Source organism: Hemicordylus capensis, chromosome 17, assembly GCF_027244095.1.
Source record: "Hemicordylus capensis ecotype Gifberg chromosome 17, rHemCap1.1.pri, whole genome shotgun sequence".
Lineage (NCBI taxonomy): Eukaryota > Metazoa > Chordata > Lepidosauria > Squamata > Cordylidae > Hemicordylus > Hemicordylus capensis.
Genome location: NC_069673.1, coordinates 13,887,101 through 13,908,738, shown reverse-complemented (window position 1 = coordinate 13,908,738; position 21,638 = coordinate 13,887,101). Strand labels below are relative to the sequence as shown.

The 21,638-nt window shown below is 54.6% G+C and overlaps 1 protein-coding gene across 7 annotated transcripts; it reads left to right on the top strand.

Moving 5' to 3' along the window:
* The first annotated feature begins 575 nt into the window (after positions 1–575).
* Positions 576–21,512, top strand: GOLGA1 (golgin A1). 7 transcript variants are annotated; one of them, XM_053281925.1, is made up of 24 exons: positions 576–678; positions 3,822–4,104; positions 4,657–4,747; positions 5,701–5,775; positions 5,956–6,053; positions 7,366–7,398; positions 7,483–7,611; positions 9,013–9,173; positions 10,601–10,712; positions 10,871–10,966; positions 11,927–12,052; positions 13,054–13,149; positions 13,581–13,676; positions 14,015–14,110; positions 14,797–14,949; positions 15,073–15,168; positions 15,973–16,062; positions 16,497–16,599; positions 17,047–17,207; positions 17,480–17,635; positions 17,898–17,957; positions 18,428–18,574; positions 19,081–19,167; positions 19,845–21,512. In XM_053281925.1, the coding sequence occupies exons 2-24, from the start codon at positions 3,970–3,972 to the stop codon at positions 19,923–19,925; spliced, it is 2,478 nt and encodes an 825-aa protein (XP_053137900.1). In that variant the 5' UTR covers positions 576–678; positions 3,822–3,969; the 3' UTR covers positions 19,926–21,512. The 7 variants fall into 7 exon arrangements, with proteins under 7 accessions (XP_053137900.1, XP_053137899.1, XP_053137897.1 ...); XM_053281924.1 differs by having other exon boundaries at positions 9,004–9,173; positions 14,018–14,110; positions 14,800–14,949; XM_053281922.1 differs by having other exon boundaries at positions 9,004–9,173; positions 14,018–14,110.
* The last annotated feature ends 126 nt before the right edge of the window (positions 21,513–21,638 follow it).

Here is a 21,638-nt window from a genome sequence, read left to right as displayed (position 1 = left end):
AGCAGATGTTGGCTTGCACTTCCCCTCTTCCCTGGCTACTGGCCACTGTGGCTGGGGGTGATGGGAGTTGTAGTCCCAAAACAGCCACCTTGGTACAATTCCAGGCCAGGCTGCCATAGGCACAGTAATACTGCTCCAGAGCGGTTGCTGCGGGACTACAGCGCCCATCATCTACAGCCACAGCAGCCACGATGGGTGATGGGAGTTGTAGTCCAGCCCCAGCTGGACGTGGGCACGAGCGTAAGGAGGCCGTCCCAAGCTCTGGGGGAGGGAGGGGGAGGGAGGAGAAGACACATAAGAGACGTTGCGCCTGGCTTTTATTTTATTATGTCTTTTTTGTGTACGTGTGAAGGGGTGCTAAATGGCCCCTCTAAGGGGAAGGCCACGTCTTGGGGCCAGCTGAGCGACGCCGCGGAGGCGGAAGGGCGGCCGCTCCCTGAGCGAACTCGCCTCCCCGAGCCCAACGGTTCCAACCGCCACCCAGCGGGGCACGCCCCTTTTCTGTCACGCGAGGGGCGGGGCGTCTCCTCTGCCACGCCCCTCCACCTCACCGTCTCCCTCTTGGACGCATGCGCCACTGTTCCCTCGCCTGCCGCGTCACTTCCTCCAGCCGCGGCAGATTGCGCTTCCGGATCCGCCGGGGGAGGAGGGGGGTACCGTTTCTGTTGGGACCAGCTGGTGAGTGGGGAGGCGAGGCTCCCCGAAGGGTGGGCGGACGGGGGGCGGCTTATCTGCGCATTACGGTAACGTAGGGCCGGCAATTACGGTAGTGGGAGCTCTGAAGGGTCGATCGGGTTTGGGGCCAGAGAGGATTCTTGTAGCAATTAATGAGTCAATACGGTAATTAGGGGGCGTTACAGTAAATACGGTATTGGGGGGGTAGAAGGTTACTTGGGGCTGTTTGGGGAAGCAGCAGTTGCAACATAATTACAGTTATTAACTACTCCTATTATTGTTAACAGACTTATTTCTGTTCTACTCTTCTTCTAAGGCAAGGACTCCCAAACTCGGGTTTCCACTGCCCTAAGCTCCTTGAATCAGGGGACTACAACTCCCATCACCCACTGCCCTGAGCACCTTGGAGCAGGGCTCATGCAGTTGACTTGGGGCCAGTGGGGCAAAAAGTGCCCCAAGTATCGTCGCGAGGGCTTAATTTGAGTCAGCACCGGAATATATAAACAGGAGCGCTTCTGAGTGTGCACTGAGTTATTTATTGATGGTATTTCTGTGCCACTTCGCTTCACTTTGCAAAGTGGTTCATGGTCTACAAACGCCGTACAACTAGGCACAGCAAAACCAGACAAACTGCTCGATTTTGGCTGTGTCCCAGTGTGATGCTCAGCTGTGGCTTCATGAGTGCTCAGCACTGCTGTCATGAGCTTTAGGCTGCGTGTGAGCAAGCTGGGATTGGTAAGGGTTGGATGGGACAGCAAATCTGGGTATCTTTTAGGCGAGGATAGGAAGTTGCACACTTCCTCCCCTTGTACACGGAGGCGCATGAGAATAAGGAACAATTGTGGTTTAGCGGGATGGCTGAATCTGGCCTCTATTAGAATCGCCTGCCTTCCTTTTGCCATGGGTGCCTCCAGCCTGGATGCTATGAGGATGAGAGGTGGGATCTTGAGTCCCAGGTCGATGTGAGCCCCGCACCCTCGCTGAGAATGGATGCGGGGTGGGTATAGTAATAGGCGTTTGGGGGATACAGAATTAAGTTCAGTGCTTGCCGTCCCCAGCCGCCAGGAAGTTGGACTGATAATGGACCTCAGGAACCCTGGTGGTGTCTGGTGTCCTGTAGTGTACAGCCAGGGTGCCAAGGGAACCCGCTGAATAATTCATGGTTGCCCAGGGTGATGGTGTCAGATGTATCGGACAGCTGAGGACTGAGCTGGCCTCCCCCTCTTATGTGGGGCTAAACAGTCCTTCCCCTTTTGATTGGGTTCTCTTGCATGGGCAGGCTGCGTCCCACTGTGATTTTGCATTCCTTGTTGAACCTTTGCATGTGGCACACTTAAGAACATAAGAAGAGCCCTGTTGGATCAGGCCCAAACATCCAGTCCAGCATCCTGTTTTGCACAGTGGCCCACCAGATGCCGCTGGAAGCCACAGGCCAGAGTTGAAAGGGGCAGGCCCTCTCTCCTGCTGTGACTCCCCTGCAACTGGTACTCAGAGGCATCCCGCCTTGGAGGCTGGAGGTGGCCCACAGTCCTCTGACTAGTAGCTGTTGATAATAGCAGATTTTAACTCTGGGCTTGACAAATCTCAGGTGCTAGAGAGCCATGATGACCCTCGAAATTTAACCCTGGCACCCAGGGTAGACTTAGGTAGAGTTACTTAATAAAATCTTTTTGTCCCAGGCTGCCATGTTTCTGTTCTAAGTACACTAGCTGTAAAAGCGACGAAGGGAAGCCTGTTTAGTCTCCGGGATGTCCGTCACTAAAGTCCAATAATTTGGTTCAGCCTCCATTGCCTGGCTCCGAGATCCAAAGGAATCGGGCCCCAGGCAAGCAAGCGATGGGACTGCAGCGCAGCCCCTCCCGCAGTCGCTGGGACACATGGCACGGGCTCCAACTCCTCTGAGGCGCATCAAAGCATTCATGCTCGCAATTGCTCTGTGGAAATGCTGCAACCTCAGCTGTTTGCTGAAGAGGCTTGTCTGACCTTAGTCGTGTGGGATGACCAGCGATCCACATCGAGCATATGACAACGTTCTGGACCGCTGGCTGTTTGGGTGTTACGGCGGCGGCTTTTGAGCTGCGTTTTAAAAGCCGTTCCTCCTCTGATCCCCTGCAAGTGCATAACTTCTTAACTCTGGTGTCCTGAATGGACACAGTCATCTGGGTTCAGGCCGAGGGGTGTGTTTCAAATTCTTACCCTGGATTTGTGGTTTGATTTCTTTTCCCTCTAGGGAGGTAGCACCTGTGTGTTAGGAGAGGGGTTTGGTCTGGGATGGAAGGCCTACCTGTGGAGGTCTCTGCTGAGGCCGTAAACATGCTCGTAAACTTCCTTCAAGGCGTAGCAAGTGGTGGAAATGCGGGAAAGAAGTCTAGTTGAGCGTTTGGGGCTGTAGCTTGGAGCAAAGGCCCCTGGGTCAGTTTCCAAGCAGGACTGGAAAAGACCTTTTCTCAATACATTACAGTGAATATTTATAGACTGCTTTTCAAAAAAAGTTCCCAAGGCAGTTTACATAGATATACAATTAAGAAATAAAAATGGTTTCCTGTCCCCAAAGGGCTCACAAAACAAAACATCAGAGAGACACCAGCAACAACCACAGGAGGGATGCTGTGCTGGGAATGGATAGGGCCAGTTGCTCTCCCCCACGAAATAAGGAGAATCACCACTTCTAGAAAGGGTCTCTTTGCTCAGTTTACTGAGGCCCTGGGGAGCTGCTGCTCTTCTCAGAGTGGCCCCATTATCCCCTGAGGGGAATCTCTTCCAGTGCTGCTCACACATCAAGTCTTCCTTTCAAATGCAACCAGAGTGGATCCTGCTTAGCTCAAGGGAGAAGTTTGCTTGCTACCACCAGACCAGCTCTCCAATTTCAGACCTCTTGCTGAAACCGCCTTCTCCTGTTCCACAGACGCTCCCCCATTGCGGTGGGGATGCATGTTGTGGTGCATGAGAATCTTCATGCGCCCAGTCACAAAATAAGACGGTTGATCTCAGGGTTGGCCGAGAAGGGAGAGCCAGGTGCAGAAGGGTTGAGATGAATCCTTCCCAATCTAAAATACTCTTCTTAAGCTCGGGGATAAGTTGGCTGGTGTTGGCGGAGCTGCTCTGTCAGACGTGGTTCTTATGTGTGGTCTCCTTGATTTCCCCAGCGATGAGCCCCTTGAGGGAGTGAAACCAGCTGGATGGGAGAGCGCTCTGGGCTCGAGGAAGGTCTCCCCAGTCTCTCGCTCTGTGTGTTGGCTGCCTGATCGTGTCCCTGAAGGAAGGCCCGGCTCTCTGGACTGCAGCCACGCCGAGATGTTTGCCAAGCTGAAGAAGAAGATTGCCGAGGAGGCAGCGACCGCTCCGCGGCTGGGAGGGGCTGTCCGGATGCCCCGATCAGTCAGCAAGGAGTCGATCACCTCCGTGGGAGCCGATTCGGGGGACGACTTTGTAAGTGCGAGAGGCTGGGTGCGCCTGTGTCTTTCTCGTGGGGGTGTGCATTGCGGCGTTTGCTCCTGGGATGAAGAGACCATGCATGGCCATGTTAGGTTCAAGTCATGGGGGAGTCTCTCCCGCCGTCCTCCTGACAAACTCCTAGTCTCGATTACCTAGTGCGGAGCTGGTTTCTCTTCTCCCGATTCCAAATGAGGAGGGTTTCTTTAGAACGTGAGGGCAGCCTTGCTGGATCAGGCCCAAGGCAGCCTACCTAGACCAGCCTCCGGTTTCCCACAGTGGCCCACCAGATACCACTGGAAGCCTACAGGCAGGAGTTGAGGGCATGTCCCCTCTCCTGCTCTTGCTCCCCTGCAACTGGTATCCAGAGGTGTCCTGCCTCGGAGGCTGGAAGTAGCCTATAGCCCTCAGACTAGTAGCCACTGATAGACCTCTCCTCCATGGTTTTGTCCATAAGAACATAATTCTTTGTCACGAAAACATCCAAGTATGCCAGCACGTTCTTTTCTGGATTTTAAAGTCCGTGTCCCTGCTTCTTCACCTGTCCAGCCCTCCGATGGAAGCAGCTCCAGAGAAGACCTCTCCTCGCAGCTCTTCCGAAGGAATGAACAAATACGGAAGCTGGAAATCAAGCTCTCTGGTATGTTCCTTGTGGGATGTCGTTCAGTTTTCATCCTGTCCCGTGATCGGCTGCAGCAACGCCTGCAGAGTCATTTCACTGTCTGCACTTGCCCAGAGGGTCAATATCTTAAAACGTTCTTGCTACAGAGAACATGACTGTTGCTCCTCTCTCCTGCAACGATGCCGTAGCTTTTCGGGTCTGAGCCCACAGGGATTTCATACAAAACCCCGGGGAGACCTGTGCTGTGTCCAAAAGTGCTTCTGACTACTAGAGTCTTGTTTGCACGTTATATTAGTTGCAGGTACCTCGAAGAAGCCTTCCCCATGGCCTATAAAATTGCAGCTGTAACTGCTCACCAGTACTGGGGAGCCTTTGGCCTCTCAAAATGGGGCTTAGGCTCCCAGGAGCTCTTTTGTTTTTTGTGAGAACCCCAACATCATCCTCTGACCAAAGCCAGGTGCAAAACTAGCAGCTCATGGGAGCTGACATCTGGGCAGAGCGAAGGCCTGGGGTGCCTCTAACAGGGATTTCCAGATGTTGTTCACTACAATTCCCAGCATCCCCAGTTGCAGTGGCCGTTGGCTGGGAATTGTGGGAGTTGTCGTCAACAGCGTCTGGGAATCCCTGTTGTAGAGGAGACCCTGGCCTCAGCCCAGAGATGGTTTCAGTCCCTCTCACACAAACCAGCCCTGTGTCTGCTGTGGTGCCTGTATGTCCTCACGACTTGGCAAGATCCCACATCTCCCCTTCTGTCTGTCCCTTCTCCCGTCTCCATAGCTAGCATGCCGTTAGTGGTCTTTGTTGCCCCTTTGTCAAGGTGGGGCCGTCTGCCTTGCCTTCCTCAGCAGGAATGATTTTCAGGCGTGGGAAATCATTGTCCCTCATAGCTCATTTTTCCCCTCCGCCTTTCTCTCCCCCCGCCTTTCCCTACTGTCTGTCCATATCCGGTCGGTGCCTTCCTCCTCCCCAAGACTACGCCGAACAGGTCCGAAACCTGCAGAAGATCAAGGAGAAGCTTGAGCTTGCCTTGGAGAAGCATCAGGACTGTACGTACACTTCATACCACCCACTGCCCTTTTCAAGCAGGTTAGGAGCTTGGAAAGAGGCCGTGGATAAAAGGGTGGCTCTGACGATCCTCACAGTCGGGGAAGCGTCTCAGCTTTCACTGCGTGGCGCCTGAAGGACGCAGAGGCTCTTTGGGGTCACGCCGTGTGTGTTGTCCACAGCCTCTCTTCGGAAGCTGCAAGAGCAGAACGAGGCTCACCAAGCCAGCAGGGCCAAGATGGCAGAAGGCGTCGCCTTAGCGCTGGAGAAGAAGGACCAGGTAAGCCAGTGGTGGCATCCAGGGGGCCAGAGTCCCGGCCCCGTGAGTGGGCGGAGAGTGAGTCAGTTGAGAAAGATGCCGGGAGAGCAAAGCTTCTCAAACTTGGGGCCATGGTTCGCCGTAACAGGGCGTCCCCGATGCTATTGACTACAACTCCCATAATCCCCAGCTGCAAGGGCCAAAGGCTGGGCATTGTGGGCGTTGTCAACAACATCAGGGAATTCCTGTTACAGGGAACGCTGCTTGGGTCCCCGGATGGTGTTGGATCGCTGTGTGCGACGCCCAGCTTTTTAACAGCTTTGAGTGTTTTATTTATTTTTTCCTCCTCCTTATTGTTGCTGTTAATGACCCCAATACTGTGCATCACCTCAGTTTGCAATCGGTTGCCTCAATTTTTAAAGTGGCGATGATTCTCTTTATTGAGCAGTGGGAGAGCAACTGGCCATCTCTATCCCCAGCACAACATCCCTCCAGTGGCTGTTGCTGGTCTCTATCTTTCAATCTTGTGAGCCCTTTGGGCACAGGGAGCCATTATCTATCTATCTATCTATCTATCTATCTATCTATCTATCTATCTAAACAAACTGCTTTGGGAACTTTGGTTGAAAAGCAGTCTTTTTGGAATGCTATCCCAGTGGTTATTCGCTCCTCAGTCTCCATCACAGTTTTTAGAAAGCGTGTTCAGTCTTGGCTTTCCCCCCAGGCTTTTATATGATTGTCTCTGCTGCTGCTTCTTTGTATTTTGTACAGTTCTTATGCGTGTATTTTAAATCTTTTCAGTCCGATTTGTTTTTATATTTTAGTTTAGTATTTTCATTGTGTCATTTTTATAGTCTTGCTCCGGATCTAGTAAGAGGGGGAATTGCTCCGAACAGGAGGCTGACCCATCCGTCTCCTAGGGTGCTTCACAGCCGCTGCCAGTCTGCGAAGGCAATACTGAGCTAGATAGGCCAATGGTCTGACTCAGTATATGGCCGCTTCCTATGTTCCTAACTGCCACGTTCATGGGGGAGAGCGGAGTTCCCTCCCAGACCTTGCTTTCTTCCCCTTCCTCCTGCACTCCTGCTTCCCCCGGAGACCTTCCCTTTAAGCTCCACTGTGATGTCACAAGCACAGCTGCTGCCCTGGGAACTGGGCAGAGCAAATGCCCTGGGCGCTGGGCTGCCCTGTGGGGAGCCCCGCCCCCTCCCAGCCTTCCGTGACCTCTTCCTCCCAACCCACCCACCCGGCAGGCCCTGGGCCCCCTTGCTGTGAGCAGCAGATCTCGGGAGCAGGCGCGCCCATGTTGATCTGTCCTTTTCTCCTTTCCCAGGAATGGAGAGAGAAGCTGGCTCATCTTGAAAAGGTGAGTGGCAGGGGTGGGTGGGGGGTCCAAACCAGACAGAAGAGACCCCAGATGGGAGACTACAACTCCCATCACCCCCCCCAGGAGCGGACGTGCCTCGCCGTGCAGTTGCAGGAGATGCGTGAGCAGAGCCTGAACCTCTTCCAGAAGCGGGATGACCTGGACGAGCTGCAAGGCTTTCAGCAGCAGGAGCTGGCCAAAGTCAAGCACATGGTGAGAACCGGCCCAGGCGCTCTCGGAGGGCAGGGCAGCCAGGCCGAGCCGGGGGCTACCGTCTTGGCTCTGGGATGTGAGCCCAGGAGGCCTCCCGAGGCCACAAGGCGGCTGCTTGTCCCTGCAATGCCTGCTCTCTCCTGTTAGTTAGTTTTTCCCCCATGCTGCCTTTTGGGGAGGGGGCTGTAGCTCAGTGGTCGAGAATCTGCAAGTTTGCATCAGTCCTTGGCAGCATCTCCAGGTAGGGCTGGGAGAGACCCCCTAAGCCTGAGACCCTGAAGAGCTGCTGCCGGTCAGTGTCGAGCATCCTGAGCCAGATGGCCCAATGGTCTGACTCAGTAGAAGGCAGCTTCCTAGATAATGGCGCTGAAGGTGGTGGATTTAGAGCTGTCAAGGGACCCCCCCGCCAAGCCCTGACCAGCCCCAGACCTGCTGAGCTGCAAAAAGGTTGCTGTGTTGTGTGCTTTCAGACCATGAAAGCGAAATGCACTGAAACCCTGCCTTCCCCCAGTATGTACCGAGTTCTGTTTAATTGCTTATTGCTTTATCTGATGAATGTGTCTGCCGCCCCCTACCAAAGTCTCTAGGCGGTTTACAGAATAAAACAAGCCAAGGGTTTTAAACAGTCGAGAATGCCCTTCCCGCCCTTGGCGATGGCTGGTGCTGTTCCCCATCATACCTGACCCCTCTTGATTCCCTCTGGCGGTCAGACTCCTTGTGGCTAGACCGAGGGAGGAAGGAGGCCTCTGTTTCTGTCGTCTGCTCCGTTACTGCCACTTGCATCCTTCCTTTTTCGAGCGCAGGGCTCTCGCGGCAGCTCACAGCTAATGAATGAGAGTAAAAACAATCACGTTCCAATAAGGAAGGAATCTTTTTCTAAGAGGGTTTGAAATCTAGTAATGGCAGCAGGTTGGGTTGGGTGAAATCGAGTAGCAATGTGGAGTATGTATGTTTTGAATTATTATAGCAGTGGTTTCTACGCATAGTTCTTGTGAACCGCGCAGAGAGGCAAGCGGGAAGTCAGTGTTCACTTATGCGTAGAATGAGATACGTGAATGTAATTTGAATGCAAAAGCAATTGTGAAAGCCGATACAACTTAAAATGCCAAAAGAAAGAAACCTTAACCATCTGCGCTTGCAGGCAGGACAGTAACCCCTCCAACCCAACAGATCCCTGCCGTTGCCAAGTCCAGCAGCCCAAGTGCTGAATCCGGGGCCCGCCCTCGGCTCTTCCACGTCTGTGGCCTGACCCCTCTGCCTGCTCTCTTTCGGGTGCCCGGCGCTCTGCTCCTCTCCTCCTCCGCTCGTATTGTTGTCTTGGGCCGCAAGGCTCCCCCCTGCTTTTGGCCGCCTGCTCTGTGTGTGTTGAGTGTTTGTCTCCGTAACATCTAGCTCTTGCAGAAAGAAGAATCCCTGGCCCGGATGGAGCGGGACCTGGCGGCCTCTGCGCGGGAGCTGCGCCACACCCAGGGGGAGCTGCAGGCCTCCGGGGCCTTGTCCTCCCGCCTGGCCAGCGAGCTGCAGGAGCTCCGGAGGCAGCATGCGGACCTGGAGGCCGAGAGGTGGGCCGAGGGCGGGGCCTGCGCCCAGCCGGTCTGCCTGGGGGGGGGTCTCCTGCCAGGGTGGTGTGCCCCTGCACTTGGGTGGGGGGTCCTTCCTGTTCAGCGAGACTCCCCTCCGTCCCCTCGCACCACCCCATTTCTTTGCGTTTGAACCAAGGGAGCGTTTGCCCAGTAAAAGTGCCCTGGGAGTGGGAAAGCGCCGGGCCCTGAGGCTCGAACTGGCCGCCGGGTGGTCACAGGCTGCGACTAGGCCTGACCGGCTGGCTCCCTGGGGGTGTGTGTGGAGACGGAGACTGCAGAGCCCAGAAGGGGACATTGGCAGGCACTGAAGACCCCTCGGGATTGGCCAGTCCTGGTCTCAAAACCAGGAGCTTGCTTGCAGGGATCCCACAAATTGAGGGTGACGTCACTAGCCAGCCATTGCCTGTGGTTGCCGCTCACCCCCTCACTTCTCTCAGATTCTTTTCTGGCGCACATACAGGAGAGGAGCCGGACTTCTGTCATTTGCACTGGGAGGTGGAGGTGGGGAGAAGCAGTGGGGAGCCCTCGCCTGTTCAGAAAGGACTCCTGCTCTTTCTTACCTCCCCAAAAGCAGCAGGGGGAAGGAGACCTCTGTGGAGGAGATCTGTGTGGTGCTGGGGGTCATAAGAACAGCCTCCTGCATCAGGCCCGAGGCCTCTCTAGTCCAGACTCCTGTTCCCCACAGTGGCCCACCAGATGCCTCCGGGAAGCCCACAGGCCAGAGGGGAGACCATGCCCTCTCTCCTGCTGTTGCTCCCCTGCAACTGGGATTTGGAGGCATCTTGCCTCTGAGGCTGGTGGTGACCTATAGCCACCAGGCTAGTAGCCATTGCTAGACCTGTTCTCCATGGATTTGTCCAAGCCCCCTTTAAAGCCATTCAAGCTAGTGGCCATTGCCACATCCCATGGCAGAGAATTCCATAGGTTACTTACTTGCTGTGTGGAAAAAGTCCTTTCTCCTGTCGGTCCTAAATATCCTGACCTTCAGTTTCATGGGATGGCCCCTTGGTTCTAGTGATGTGAGAGAAGGAGAAAAATTACGCTCTGTCTACTCTCTCTTCTCCACGTTCTTCCAAACTAAAAAGCCCCAGATGCTATCGACTTTCCTCATAATAATAATAATGGTAGTAAATAGTAACCAAGAGGGTGCTCCAGGCCCCTGATCATCTTGGTTGCCCTCTTCGGCACCTTTCCCACTTCTGCAATGTCCTCCTTAAGAGCCGGTGACCAGAACTGTACACAGTACTCCAAATGTGGCTGCACCACAGATTTGTACAAGGGCCTTCTGATACTAGCCTTTTAATGTTCAGTCCCCTTCCTAATGGTCCCTAGCGTGGAATTTGGGGTGGGCAAGGCTCCGCTCCCCCGTGGCCTCAGGGTCTGATTGTTTTTCCGCTTGCGTGAAGGGACGAGCTCATGGATGCAGAGGAGAGTGCGGAAGGCAAGATCACGGCCCTGGAGCAGCGGGACCTCGGGCTCCAAGCCTTTATCCAGCAGCTGACCGTCGACCTGCAAAATGTGAGTCTCTTTTCTGGGGTGTGAGCGCCCTCTGGGCGGCTCACCATCAGAGGAGAAACAACCTTGCGAAACCATCCCGAAGGAGACCTCCGCCTGCAGGAGACCCTGGGGGAGGTGGCCAGGGCAAAGCTCTCATCCGGACGCCTTTCGCATTCCAGGCTCAAGCCGCCGCCTCTGGTTGCGAAAAGAGACTGACAGCACTGCAGGCGGAGCACGGATCGCTGAAGCTGGCGTATGAGCAGCACAAGCAGAAGGTACAGCCTGGATATTCCTGCACATGGGAGGTTAAGAATGAGAGGGCAGGGCAGGGGGGAAGCAGGCACCCCAAGGAAGAGGCGGCAGGGTTATCCCAGTGGAGCTGGGCGGTCCCGGCAGCTTCACACTTGGGGGCGGAGAGCCAGTCTCGCGGGATTGAGCAGGAATATGATAAATGCTTATAGACTGCTTTTCAGCCAAAGTCCCCAAAGCAGTTTACATGGCTATAAATAAATTAATATAAATAAATTAGATAAATAAAACAGCTCCCAGTCCCCCAAAGGGCTCACAATCTAAAAAAAAGAAAAGAAAGGAAAAGATAGACACCAGCAACAGCCACTGGAGGGATGCTGTGCTGGGGATGGGTACGGCCAGTTGCTCCTCTCCACCCCTCAATAGAGAAAATTGGCAGTTTTAAAAGGTGCCGCTTTGCTCTTTTAGCAGAGGTTGTCGTCCCCTTTGCTAAGCAAGGTTCACCTTGGTTGGCATTTGGATGGGTGGCTGAGTGCTGTCAGCTCTTTCCCCTTCGGGAAATATTTGCTTTGCCTGCGCAAGGTCCCCGGTTCAGTCCCTGGTGGCATCTTCAAGCAGGACTGGGAGAGACGGCTGCCTGAAACCTTGGGCAGCTGCTGCCAGTCAGTGTAGACAAGACGGAGCGAGCTGGGCCAAGGGTCTGACTCAGTGTAAGGCAGCTCCCTGTGTTCCTGTCCCCAGTAGCTCTGGAAGTGGAAATCCTGGCATGGAAGGCCGTGTTCCAGGGCTCCTTGGTGCCCTAGTTTTTGTGGAGGCGGCCGGGCCGGAAAAGTGTGCCCCCACCCCCCATAACATGCAATGGCACTGCCACTATCCCCTCCTGCTCCCCGGCCAGCGCAGAAGGCGGCAGATCCCACCTGAAAGTTCCCCTTCCCTGCAGCAGTGGACTGCAGAGCGAATAGTGTGTGCGTGCGCGTTCCCAACAGGCGAGGGTGGAGGTGGAGGAGAAGGACCAGCTGGTGGGCCACCTGCAGGAGAAAGTGAGCGTCCTGGAGAAGCGGCTGGGCGGGAACCTCTCTGGCGAGGAGCACGTCCAGGAGCTGCTCAGGGAGGTAAGTGTGTTGCGAGGAGAGGAGGGACGCCAAAGCACCCCTTGAGGTTCACATTTGCTTCTCGTCATCCCTCAAGAGCCCAGGTGGGGCGGCACTACAAATAAGCCGCAGTATTGGAGGGTAGATTTTGGAGGGTTCCCTTTTTTTTTTGGAGGGATTGTGTCCTTGTGAGAATGGCGATGTTGAAACAGTAGGTCATGTGCTTTTATCGTGATCTGTGTCTTAGATTTATTGCCCCTCTTGTTTTTAGATATCCAAATCATGCTGATGAGTTTGATATAGACTTATTTCTTTCTGATACGTATCCCGAGGTTTCACATCTGGTGGCCAAATTCCGTACAGCTGCAATTACGACCTGCCCACGGTGTGTCGGAGATGGTTAATACAGGCTCATGATTCACTGTGTTTTTATTTTTTTTATCTTGTTCCATTTCATATTTTATGTAATAGTTCTGAATTGTATATTTTAGGTGTATGTATTGATATATGCATGCACTGGTATTGCGATTCACTTATGGGGTCTCTTGTATCTCGATTTGAACTGTGTGCTGATCTATGAGCGTAAGCTATGAGCGATTGACTGAAGCATGCAGTAGGAGGCATTATTCAGAGCTTGCCTCTCTTCTAGTTAGCGGCAAAGAGCAACTGGCTCTGTTCAGCCCCGGGACAACGTCCTTTGATTGATGTATTTTTATTGTTATGCTTGTATCCTGCTCTTCCTCCAAGAAGCCCGGAGTTTATCCCCACAACCCTGCAAGGCCGGGTAGGCCCAGAGAGAAGTGACCAGCCCAGAGTCACCCAGCGAGCGTTTCATGGCTGAACGAGGATTTGAACTCGGGTCTCCCCCGTCTAGTCCAGCTGTGTTTTGGGACTGGGTGCTTTCCCCTCAGAGATGTGTGTGGGTTCCCATTCCAGTAGAGCGTAGAGATTGGAAATGGGGCTGGGATCCATCTGCCCCTTCCAGTGTGGGGAAAGCTAATGGCTGTTGCAAATCTCTCTAGAAAAGTGCTCTGGAGCAGCGATTGGAGGATGCCCGGCGGGAGCTGTTGGCAGCGCAAACCAGTCACACGGAGAGCATCAGTCTCTTGGAGACTCAGGTATGTCGGGCAGCGAGGAGGTGAATTGCAGCGCCTGTATTCCTAGAGTTCGGGTAGGCAACCTTGAGACTCTTGCTGTAGAACTACAACTCCCATCATTCCCAGCCACATGAGAGTTGTAGTTCAACAAGGGCTGGAGGGCCAAGTGTGCCCCACCCCTGTCCGAAAGAGACCTCTCTTCTCCTCTCCCCATGGCCTTTTCGGTGGTGGCACCCCGTCTATGGCAGAGCCTCCCCTGCGAGGCTCGCCTGGCGTTCTCAGAAAACCTCTCTGTTCACTCAGGCTTTTAAACAGTTAAAGAAAAAATGTTTTTACTGTGTTTTGTCTGTTCTGTTTGATCCTGTAATTTGTTTTGTGTTTTTAATGGGATGTTTTTATTGTGGGGTCATGGGGTGGCTAACCCACAGTTGGCTTGTTATGATGCCTCTTAGATCAACGAACTGAACTGCCAAGTGGCAGAAGGGCAGGCGCGCCTGGCTGAGAGGGAGGAGTCGGGGAGGAGCCTTCAGGACGGCAGCGAGCAACAGGTAGCTGCCCTTGGGCCCCCTGCTCCCTTTCCGGTGCCCCCAGTGGTGGGGTGGAGAGATGCGTATGGCTTGAGAGATCCCCCCAGTGAGGAAAGAGCATCCTGGTGGCGCAGTGGTAAAACTGCCGCCCTGTAACCGGAAGGTTGCAAGATCGATCCTGACCAGGGGCTCAAGGTTGACTCAGCCTTCCATCCTTCCGAGGTCGGTAAAATGAGTACCCAGAATGTTGGGGGCAATATGCTAAATCATTGTAAACCGCTTAGAGAGCTTCGGCTATGGAGCGGTATATAAATGTAAGTACTATTGCTATTGCTATTGCTATCCTTGTGTGTTGACAGCAGCAAGACCTCGAGCGAGCCCTTCAGCTTGCCACCGAGGCCACCGCGAAGGGCAAAGAGGACGTCCGGGAGAAGGAACTGCAGATCCAGAGGCTGGTGAGTGAGCCGGCTGGGCCCGCAGTCCTCTTGAGAGCCAAGTGGCCAAAGCTAGCCAGAGAGCTGGAGTGGGGAGGGGGAGCACAGCATCTTTCTGAATCCTCCGTCCCCACAGGAGGAGAGCCAGTCTTCTGGGAGCAAGCAGGCATTGTCTCCCTTGCTCAGCAGGATTCACCCTGTTTTGCATTTGAATGGGAGACTACATGTGTGAGCACTGTATGATATTCCCCCTTAGGGGATGGGTCCGCTCTAGAGTCCAAGTTCCCTCCCTGGCAGCATCTCCAAGATAGGGCCGAGAGAGACTCCTGCCTGCAACCTTGGAGAAGCCGCTGCCAGCCTGCGTAGATAATGCTGAGCTAGATGGACCAAGGGTCTGACTCAGTAGAAGGCAGCTTCCTATGTTCTGCGTCCTGACTTGGGAGGAGCCCCTCTGCTTGGTCAGGCTGTGTAGTGTCACAACAGCAATTTCCACCACTGCCACCTTTCGGCCCGGGCTGGCATTTAAAAATATGAAGCTAGTGCTGGGGAACGTGGGATCATGCTTCCCGTTGGGGAGTGCTTGATCTCCTGCTTTTTTTCTAAGATACTTCTGCTCGAGTCTCTGAGCTTTAAAAGCACATTCCGTGCGCCCTCGGGAATCTGCCGATAGTTTTAAAAACATGGTCTCTTCCTCTCCTCCTCGGCAGCAGACCGAGCTCGAGTTGGAAAGCAACCGGACGCAAGAGGGCATCTCCGCTGTGGAGCGTCGGAGCGCCGAGCAGGTGGGAAGGCTGGAGGAGCAGCTCGCTGCCCTGGGAGCCGTGCGCGAGACCGAAGCGAGGGCCGCCCAGCAGCAGATCGTGAGTATCGCTTTGCCCTTTGGAGCCGCATTCCCGCCGACGGTGGCATCGCGAACCTAGAGCGGCACTGCAATTCCCAGGGACCGTGGTTCAGCCATTGTGCGCTTTCCTGTTTTTCAACAGAGCCAGCTGGAACAAGAAAACGGAGAGCTCCGACAGAGACACCAGGACTTAGAGAGCGCTTTAAGGAAGCACGAATCTGAACTGGACAGATTGAAGGTATGGGGGTGGGGGACGGGAGCCGAGAGAGGGACGACTTGGCCGCAGTTGGAAGCTGGGGGCCGGCTGATGGGTGGCCTTTTGGTTGAGCACAACCTGCGCAGCAGGTGTTCTGCCAGAGAAGGTGGAGCCCAGGAGGCAAAGTGATGGTCAACCCCTCCTGTATTCTACCAAAGACAACCACAGGGCTCTGTGGGCGCCAGGAGTCGACGCCGACTCGACTGCACAACAAACAATTTTTCTATGGCAGGCCTGCCCAACTTAACCCACCCCCCCGCTATTTATTGGACTAGAACTCACATCATCTCCAGCCACAGTAGCCAGGGATTATGGGAGTTTTAGGCCAAGGTCTGCAGGAGGGCCAATGTTAAGCAGCCCTGCTCTTTGGGCTGGTGTCTGCTGTCAGCCAGCCCAAATCCACCTGCATCTTCTCCTAGGAACATAGGTAGCTGCCATATACTGAGTCAGGCCCTTGGTCCATCTAGCTCAGGATTGTCTACCCAGACTGGCAGCGGCTTCTCCAAGGTTGCAGGCAGGAGTCTCTTTCAGCCCTATCTTGGGGATACTGCCAGGGAGGGAACTGGGAAACTTTTGTGTGCAGAGCAGACGCTGTACTTCTGAGCTGCAGCCCCATTGCCAACTTCCTCCTCCCCTCTCTGGAGGGGTTGCCCTGGAACTAGGACAATCCTGGCTAGAACCTGAAAGGGCCAGAGACACCCAGTTGGCCTTTCCTCTCATTCCGCTTGCCGCTTTTTGTGGCTCTGGCTTTCTCCTCCCGTAACCCGTGTAATTGCTGCTTTGCAGGCAGAATTGGACAGGAGAGAGACGGTCAGCGTTGAAATCGCCAAAGCCCTGGAAGAGGCACGGAAGCAGAGGGAGGAGCTGCAGCAACAGGTGGGATATTGCACCGGTGCCCGGCCACGGGTGTCCCCATCCGAACCACGCTGTGGCTCAACCCCGACGAGCCGGATCTTGTCTCCATCACAAGTTACTGGGAGCTTCTCTGGAAAAACCCCAAGTGTTGGCGACCCAAGGCAGAGGAGCTTAAGAGCTAGGACTCCTGAAGCCGACGCTCCTGCCGTGGCCTCTTGTCTGTCTCGGCAGCTCTTCCCAGTAGCCTGCTGAGCGATAGGGGTTCCCAGGAGAAAGCTCGCCTCTGAAACCCAGCGCTGGTCTGGCCTCGGTTCAGGGGGATGGTGGCCACCTGCTGTTCAGGAGAGGGGTCGTCTTTGGGCCCGGTTTCCACCATTCGTCCGGGCCGGGGAGGAGCTTCGGAGGCCAGGAACACGAGCCTCTTCCTCACACCCCGCCCCGCACCCTGTCCTTAGGTGGCAGATCTGGCTCCGCTCCTAAAGGAGAAGGAGCAGCTGCTTGCGGAGACAACGGACTTGCTTCGGAGAAAGGAGGAGGAGCTGAAGCCCTTGCGGCAAGGTGAGAGCTGGTGGCACTCGGTCCCCTCCTGCGGCTGGCAGGGCAGCGATTCCGTGGCTTCTGAGCTAGGCTTCCCTCCGGCAATCCCAATGTGCCCCCCAGCCTGCCACTGGCAAAGAGAGCTTTGTCTAGATGGTGGCCAGGGCTTCCCTGTCCCGTCACCAGCATTCACTCCCTGGCTGCGTCTCCAGTTAGGGCTGGGGAAGACCCCAGTTGGAGGCCTTGGGGAGCTGCTGCCAGTCAGTGTAGGCGGCGCTCGGCTAGATGGGCCGGGGCTCTAACTCCAGATGGGGCCGGAGCTCAGTGCTAGAGGATCGGCTTGGCACGCAGAAGGCCCCAGGTTCACTCCCTGGCAGCGTCTCCGGTTAAGGCTGGGCAAGACCCCACTCGGGGAACCCGGGGGGCCAGCTTGCCCCCACCTCTGACCCTGGCCTCCCTTGGCCCCAGGCTACGATGCGCTCCTGCTGCAGACGCGCCAGCTGCAGTCCAGCCTGGAGGTGAGCCAGCGGCAGGCTGCGGAGAGAGAGGCCTTGGCAGGAGAGCAGACGCGGGCCCTGCGGGAGCAGCTGGAAGAGCAGCAGGCGCGCTTGCTGGCCCACGAGAAGCAGGTGAGTCCCCTGGGGCTGGGGGAGGGCGCGCTCCTGGCCTGCCCCAAGCCGATGGGGTTTCTGCGCCGGAGCGACCGGGAGGCCTGGACGTTGGCCGGGTGCAGACATCACGTGGAACGAGGGTCGACCGACTTTATGGAGCGACCCCGATCAGCAAATACGTTGCCATATTGTGGTTTGCTTGGGTGCCCAGCAGTATAGAAGTATTGGTGGTGGTGGTGGTTGTCGCTGTTCCCTTCTTGGTGGCCCCTAACCCTTCTGCCGCCCGCCAGGCTGCCCAGCTGGACCGGCTGCCCTTGCAAAAGCACTTGCCGCACCCCTCCGAGGAGGGAGAAGGAGAGCCCAACGGGGAGGTGGCTGCCACCGACGTTGTCCAGCTGCAGAAGGAGAACAGAGGCCTGGAGCAGCAGATTGCGGAGAAGAACAAGGTGAGGGAGGCCCTCTTCTCATCGCCTCGCCAGCCTTCCACAAGGAGCTCTGTCGCTGCTCGTGGCTCTCACGGAGTTGTTTCCCTGAGAGAGTTGCCCCCGAAGCTCCTTCCGGGGTCCGTGACAGCAGCTCGGCCTGGGGCCTCGTGGGCTGCGGGGAGGGCCCTGCATCTGGGTCCGGATCATCCTGTGGCCCCTTTGGGGAGGCGCTGGGCGGCCTCTGGGCTGTGAGTTGAAACTTGTCTCTCTGCCCTGCCGGCAGATGATCAAGCAGCTGCAGCAGAGAATGTCGGAGCTCAAGAAGACCCTGCAGAAAGAGCTGGTGAGTGGGGCTTGCCGGAGAGGCCTGTCCGTTGCCCCCTAGCGGAACCCTCGGAAGTAGAACAGCCTCGTGAGCGTTGGAAGAATAAGAGGAGGGACGGGGAGAGGAGGGAAGGTCCAGCACTCTGCCATCCTGTAGCCTGCGAACCGGGCTCACTTCCCAGGGTGGGGGGTGGTTTCTGCAGGACAGCAAGACAAGCGGGGGATGCATTGGGGGCCATCGCTCTGTGGAAGAGCCCCATCTGAACCCCAAGAGTTGCTGCCAATCAGTGCTGGTGCTATTGAGTTCAATGAACCAAGGGTCTGACGTGGTAGAAAGCAGCTTCGGGCCTGAAGGCCGAGATCCCTTGCTTTATGGGGTTAGCCCAGCCTGTGCCTGTCTTGGCACGTGGCAGTTCCCAGGCTGCGTCAAGAGGCTGAGGATGGATTGGGTCAGGCTTTGAAGTCTCGCTCTGTGTTTGCCCCTTTCAGAAAATCCGACCTGACGGCGAGATCCCGGAAGTGCCCAGTGCCGCCTTGACTGTCACAAACAACTCGGATCTGAACGACTCCCGGGAGATAAACTTTGAATACCTTAAGCATGTGGTGCTAAAATTCATGTCCTGCCGGGAATCAGAGGTAACCCCCCCCGCCCCCCCAAAAAACAAAAAAACCCCCACACACACAGGTTCTGTTGGTGCCATTTAACTCTGTGTCTCTGTGCATCTTTTTGCAGTGGGAAAGATTGTTCTATGCAATATTAAGCGGAGCAGAAGCAAATGTGAACGTAGAGTATCTGCCTTGGTGGGATGTCTGCATGCAAAATGGAGCATGCAAAGTCACTAGCTCTGCTGAGAACTTGTAACCATGAAAGCCCAGAATGCAGTTTTAGTATCCGATAATTATTACACTCCCGCCCCCATTTAGATGCCTGTTCTTATGTATCCATTTCTGTGTGTATTTATGCCATGGTCTTTGGCCAAATGCATTAAAAGACTGGCCAAGGAGTGCAAAGCAACAGAAATTGACATATGAAGCTGCCTTATGCCGAGTCTGACCATTGGTTTGGCCAACTGACCCCCTAGAGGTCAGATCTGCAGGAGTTGTGCTGGATGACCCACTGTTGTGACTTGGCTGTATTTCAGGCGTTCCACCTCATCAAAGCAGTGTCTGTTCTTCTAAACTTCTCTCCAGAGGAGGAAAGCATGCTCAAAGAAACCCTGGAATACAAGGTAAGGCTTTGTGTGACCTCTTAAGTCCACGTGTCGTCTCCACTCGGCGACTGCGCCATCAAGTGATGCCGTTATGGGTCCAGACACCCATCTTTTAACGGCCACATCAAATGCGGCCCCGTCCAACAGCTGCGCTTTGCGCAGATATCAGCAGAGGGTTGTGTTCGAGGCACGCACCTATGCAAATGGACTCGAATATGGATGTCAGAAGGAGGGGGCCATCCCTCAGAGGCAAAGCACTTGGCGGCCAGGTGGTTGGACATCTCCAGGCAAGGGAGCAGGTGCTGGAAAGACCCTGCAGAGCTGCTGCTGCCCATCAGCGTGGACAGCACGAAGATCCACAAGTGTAGCTCACTAGGCAGCCATTCTTGGTGGTTGCTACCGAGCCCCCCCCCCCCCCCCGAGCCTTTTCTGGCACTCAGGCAGAGGGTGTAGGAGAGAAGCAGGTCTTCTGTCTTTTACCTGGGGAGGTGGGAAGGAATGGGGAGCCCTCTCTCTGTTTAAAAATGGTGGTGGGAAGGAGAGCCCTGTGTGGGGCTAGGGGCAGTTGCCACTGGCAAGCGGATTTGTAGGTGCCTGACTGAGCTGGAGTCTTTTGAGTGTTCTGGCTCTGGTGAGCTACTGAAGTAACCGTGCACCTGTTGAGTACTGAGATGCCTTTTCTCCCCACCCTCCAGATGTCTTGGTTCGGGTCAAAGCCATCTCCCAAGGGCAGTATCCGGCCCTCCATCTCGAACCCAAGAAGCCCCTGGTCGTGAACAGCTCTGAGGGTGTGCTAGCTGCCTCCTGCTGCCCTCCTTTTTCTCTCTCCGAAAAGGATCCTGCACTCACCAACTGAGGTGTCTTAATTGCTGTCACCAGAGTATTTTGTACAAGGACTTCTGAAAAATTGTTTACAAAGCTGTACTGTACGCAGAGTGTCCTTTTCAGCCTGATACCGTTGGGGTTGCATATTTTGGGGTGGGGGGCACACGGCTGCCATGCGAGGCCTTGCAGAACCAGATGGTTTTTCTTCGTGGCGGCAGGAATTGCTGGTCTTGAGGTGCCTCTGCTCTCGGCACAGAGGAACAAGAGTGTGCGTTCCACATAGCAGCATTCCTGACAGTGTGAGACTCTGGTGGGGATGCGAAATCCTCTGCCTTCTCAGACCGGTAACTGCCCCCCTCCCCTATTTATTACTATTAGTTCTCTTGGCTGTAATTGCTGGCACATTCAAACCCTGACCTGGAAATGCCAGCTAGGACTTCCGGTCAGGACAGCACAATTCCCTGCCGAATGGGCCAGTGTTTGTTTTCCTTTAAAAACAACAACTTTTTTTTAATGGTGTGTTTGATGGAGAGTCTGCTTTTTAGATCTATCTGTAGCAGAGCCCCTTTTAAAAATGGGGATAGGAGACTGCTGAACCACAGCTCCTGGCTCCCCCCAGCCACAATAAATTGTGCCTGGGGGGTGATGGGAGTTGTAGTTCAGTAGCAGCTGGAAGACCACAGGTTGGGGACCTCTGTTAGAGAAGTGTTAAGCACCCAATGGTCCTTATTTCTTTGAATAAGGCTGCTGAAGCAGGGAGTTTCAGCCTTATTGGGGGAGGCGCTAGTGGGGAGTGCTGGCAAACCCATCTCTAGCTTCCAGCTTGGCGTTTCTGCCTTGGACATATCCAAGAGCCAGTGCCCCAGTGATCTGCAGGTGTGGGGGGCTTTTGATGGTGCAAACTGGCTCAGGATACAAGTGGCTCATTCAACACTAGTTGGGGTCAGATTTCAGTTTGTCTCACTGGGAATGAGAAGCTTGAACTACTGCTCCCCCCCGCCCAGTGATTAACAAGTCTAGGTTGGAAGCTGTGGTTTGTTTGTTTTTTAGTATTATTACATGTATTTAAAGGTCTTCTACGGTTCAGCCGCTGTGAGGCAGCTGGTTGCCATCTGAACACTACTGCTGCATCACACTAATCCAGAGCATTCCCACCAACTGCTTATTAAGAGATTCACGCAGGGAAGCGGGTGGGGAGAGGGAGGGGAATAAACTGGTCTTCCTTACAAGCAGAGTAAAATATTACAGTTGACACTTAGCCAGGATAAAAGAAACCCTTGTTGGACAGGAATCTGGGAACCCATTTGGATTTTTCTTAAGCTATGGACAAGAATGAGGTGTATATATATTCATTAAACAGTAGCAACTAATGCACTTTTTCCTTGTATAAAAACCTACCTATAATGTGTACATAGAACAGCCTTTATGGACACCTGGCTAGTCCATTCACCTTCTGTACATACAAATTCTATTATGTAATGGCTTGCAGAGACCTAATTTGTGGTGCAATATGTTTTTGATTAAAACTTTGAAGCTGACCTCTTACTTTCAGTATCATTTTTTTTAAAAACCCCTTTGCTGCCTGCCAGGTAATTGGGAAACCTGCACCCCACCTCACCCCCCCCACACAAAAAAGCACCCCTAGTGTATGTAAGGAGACTCTC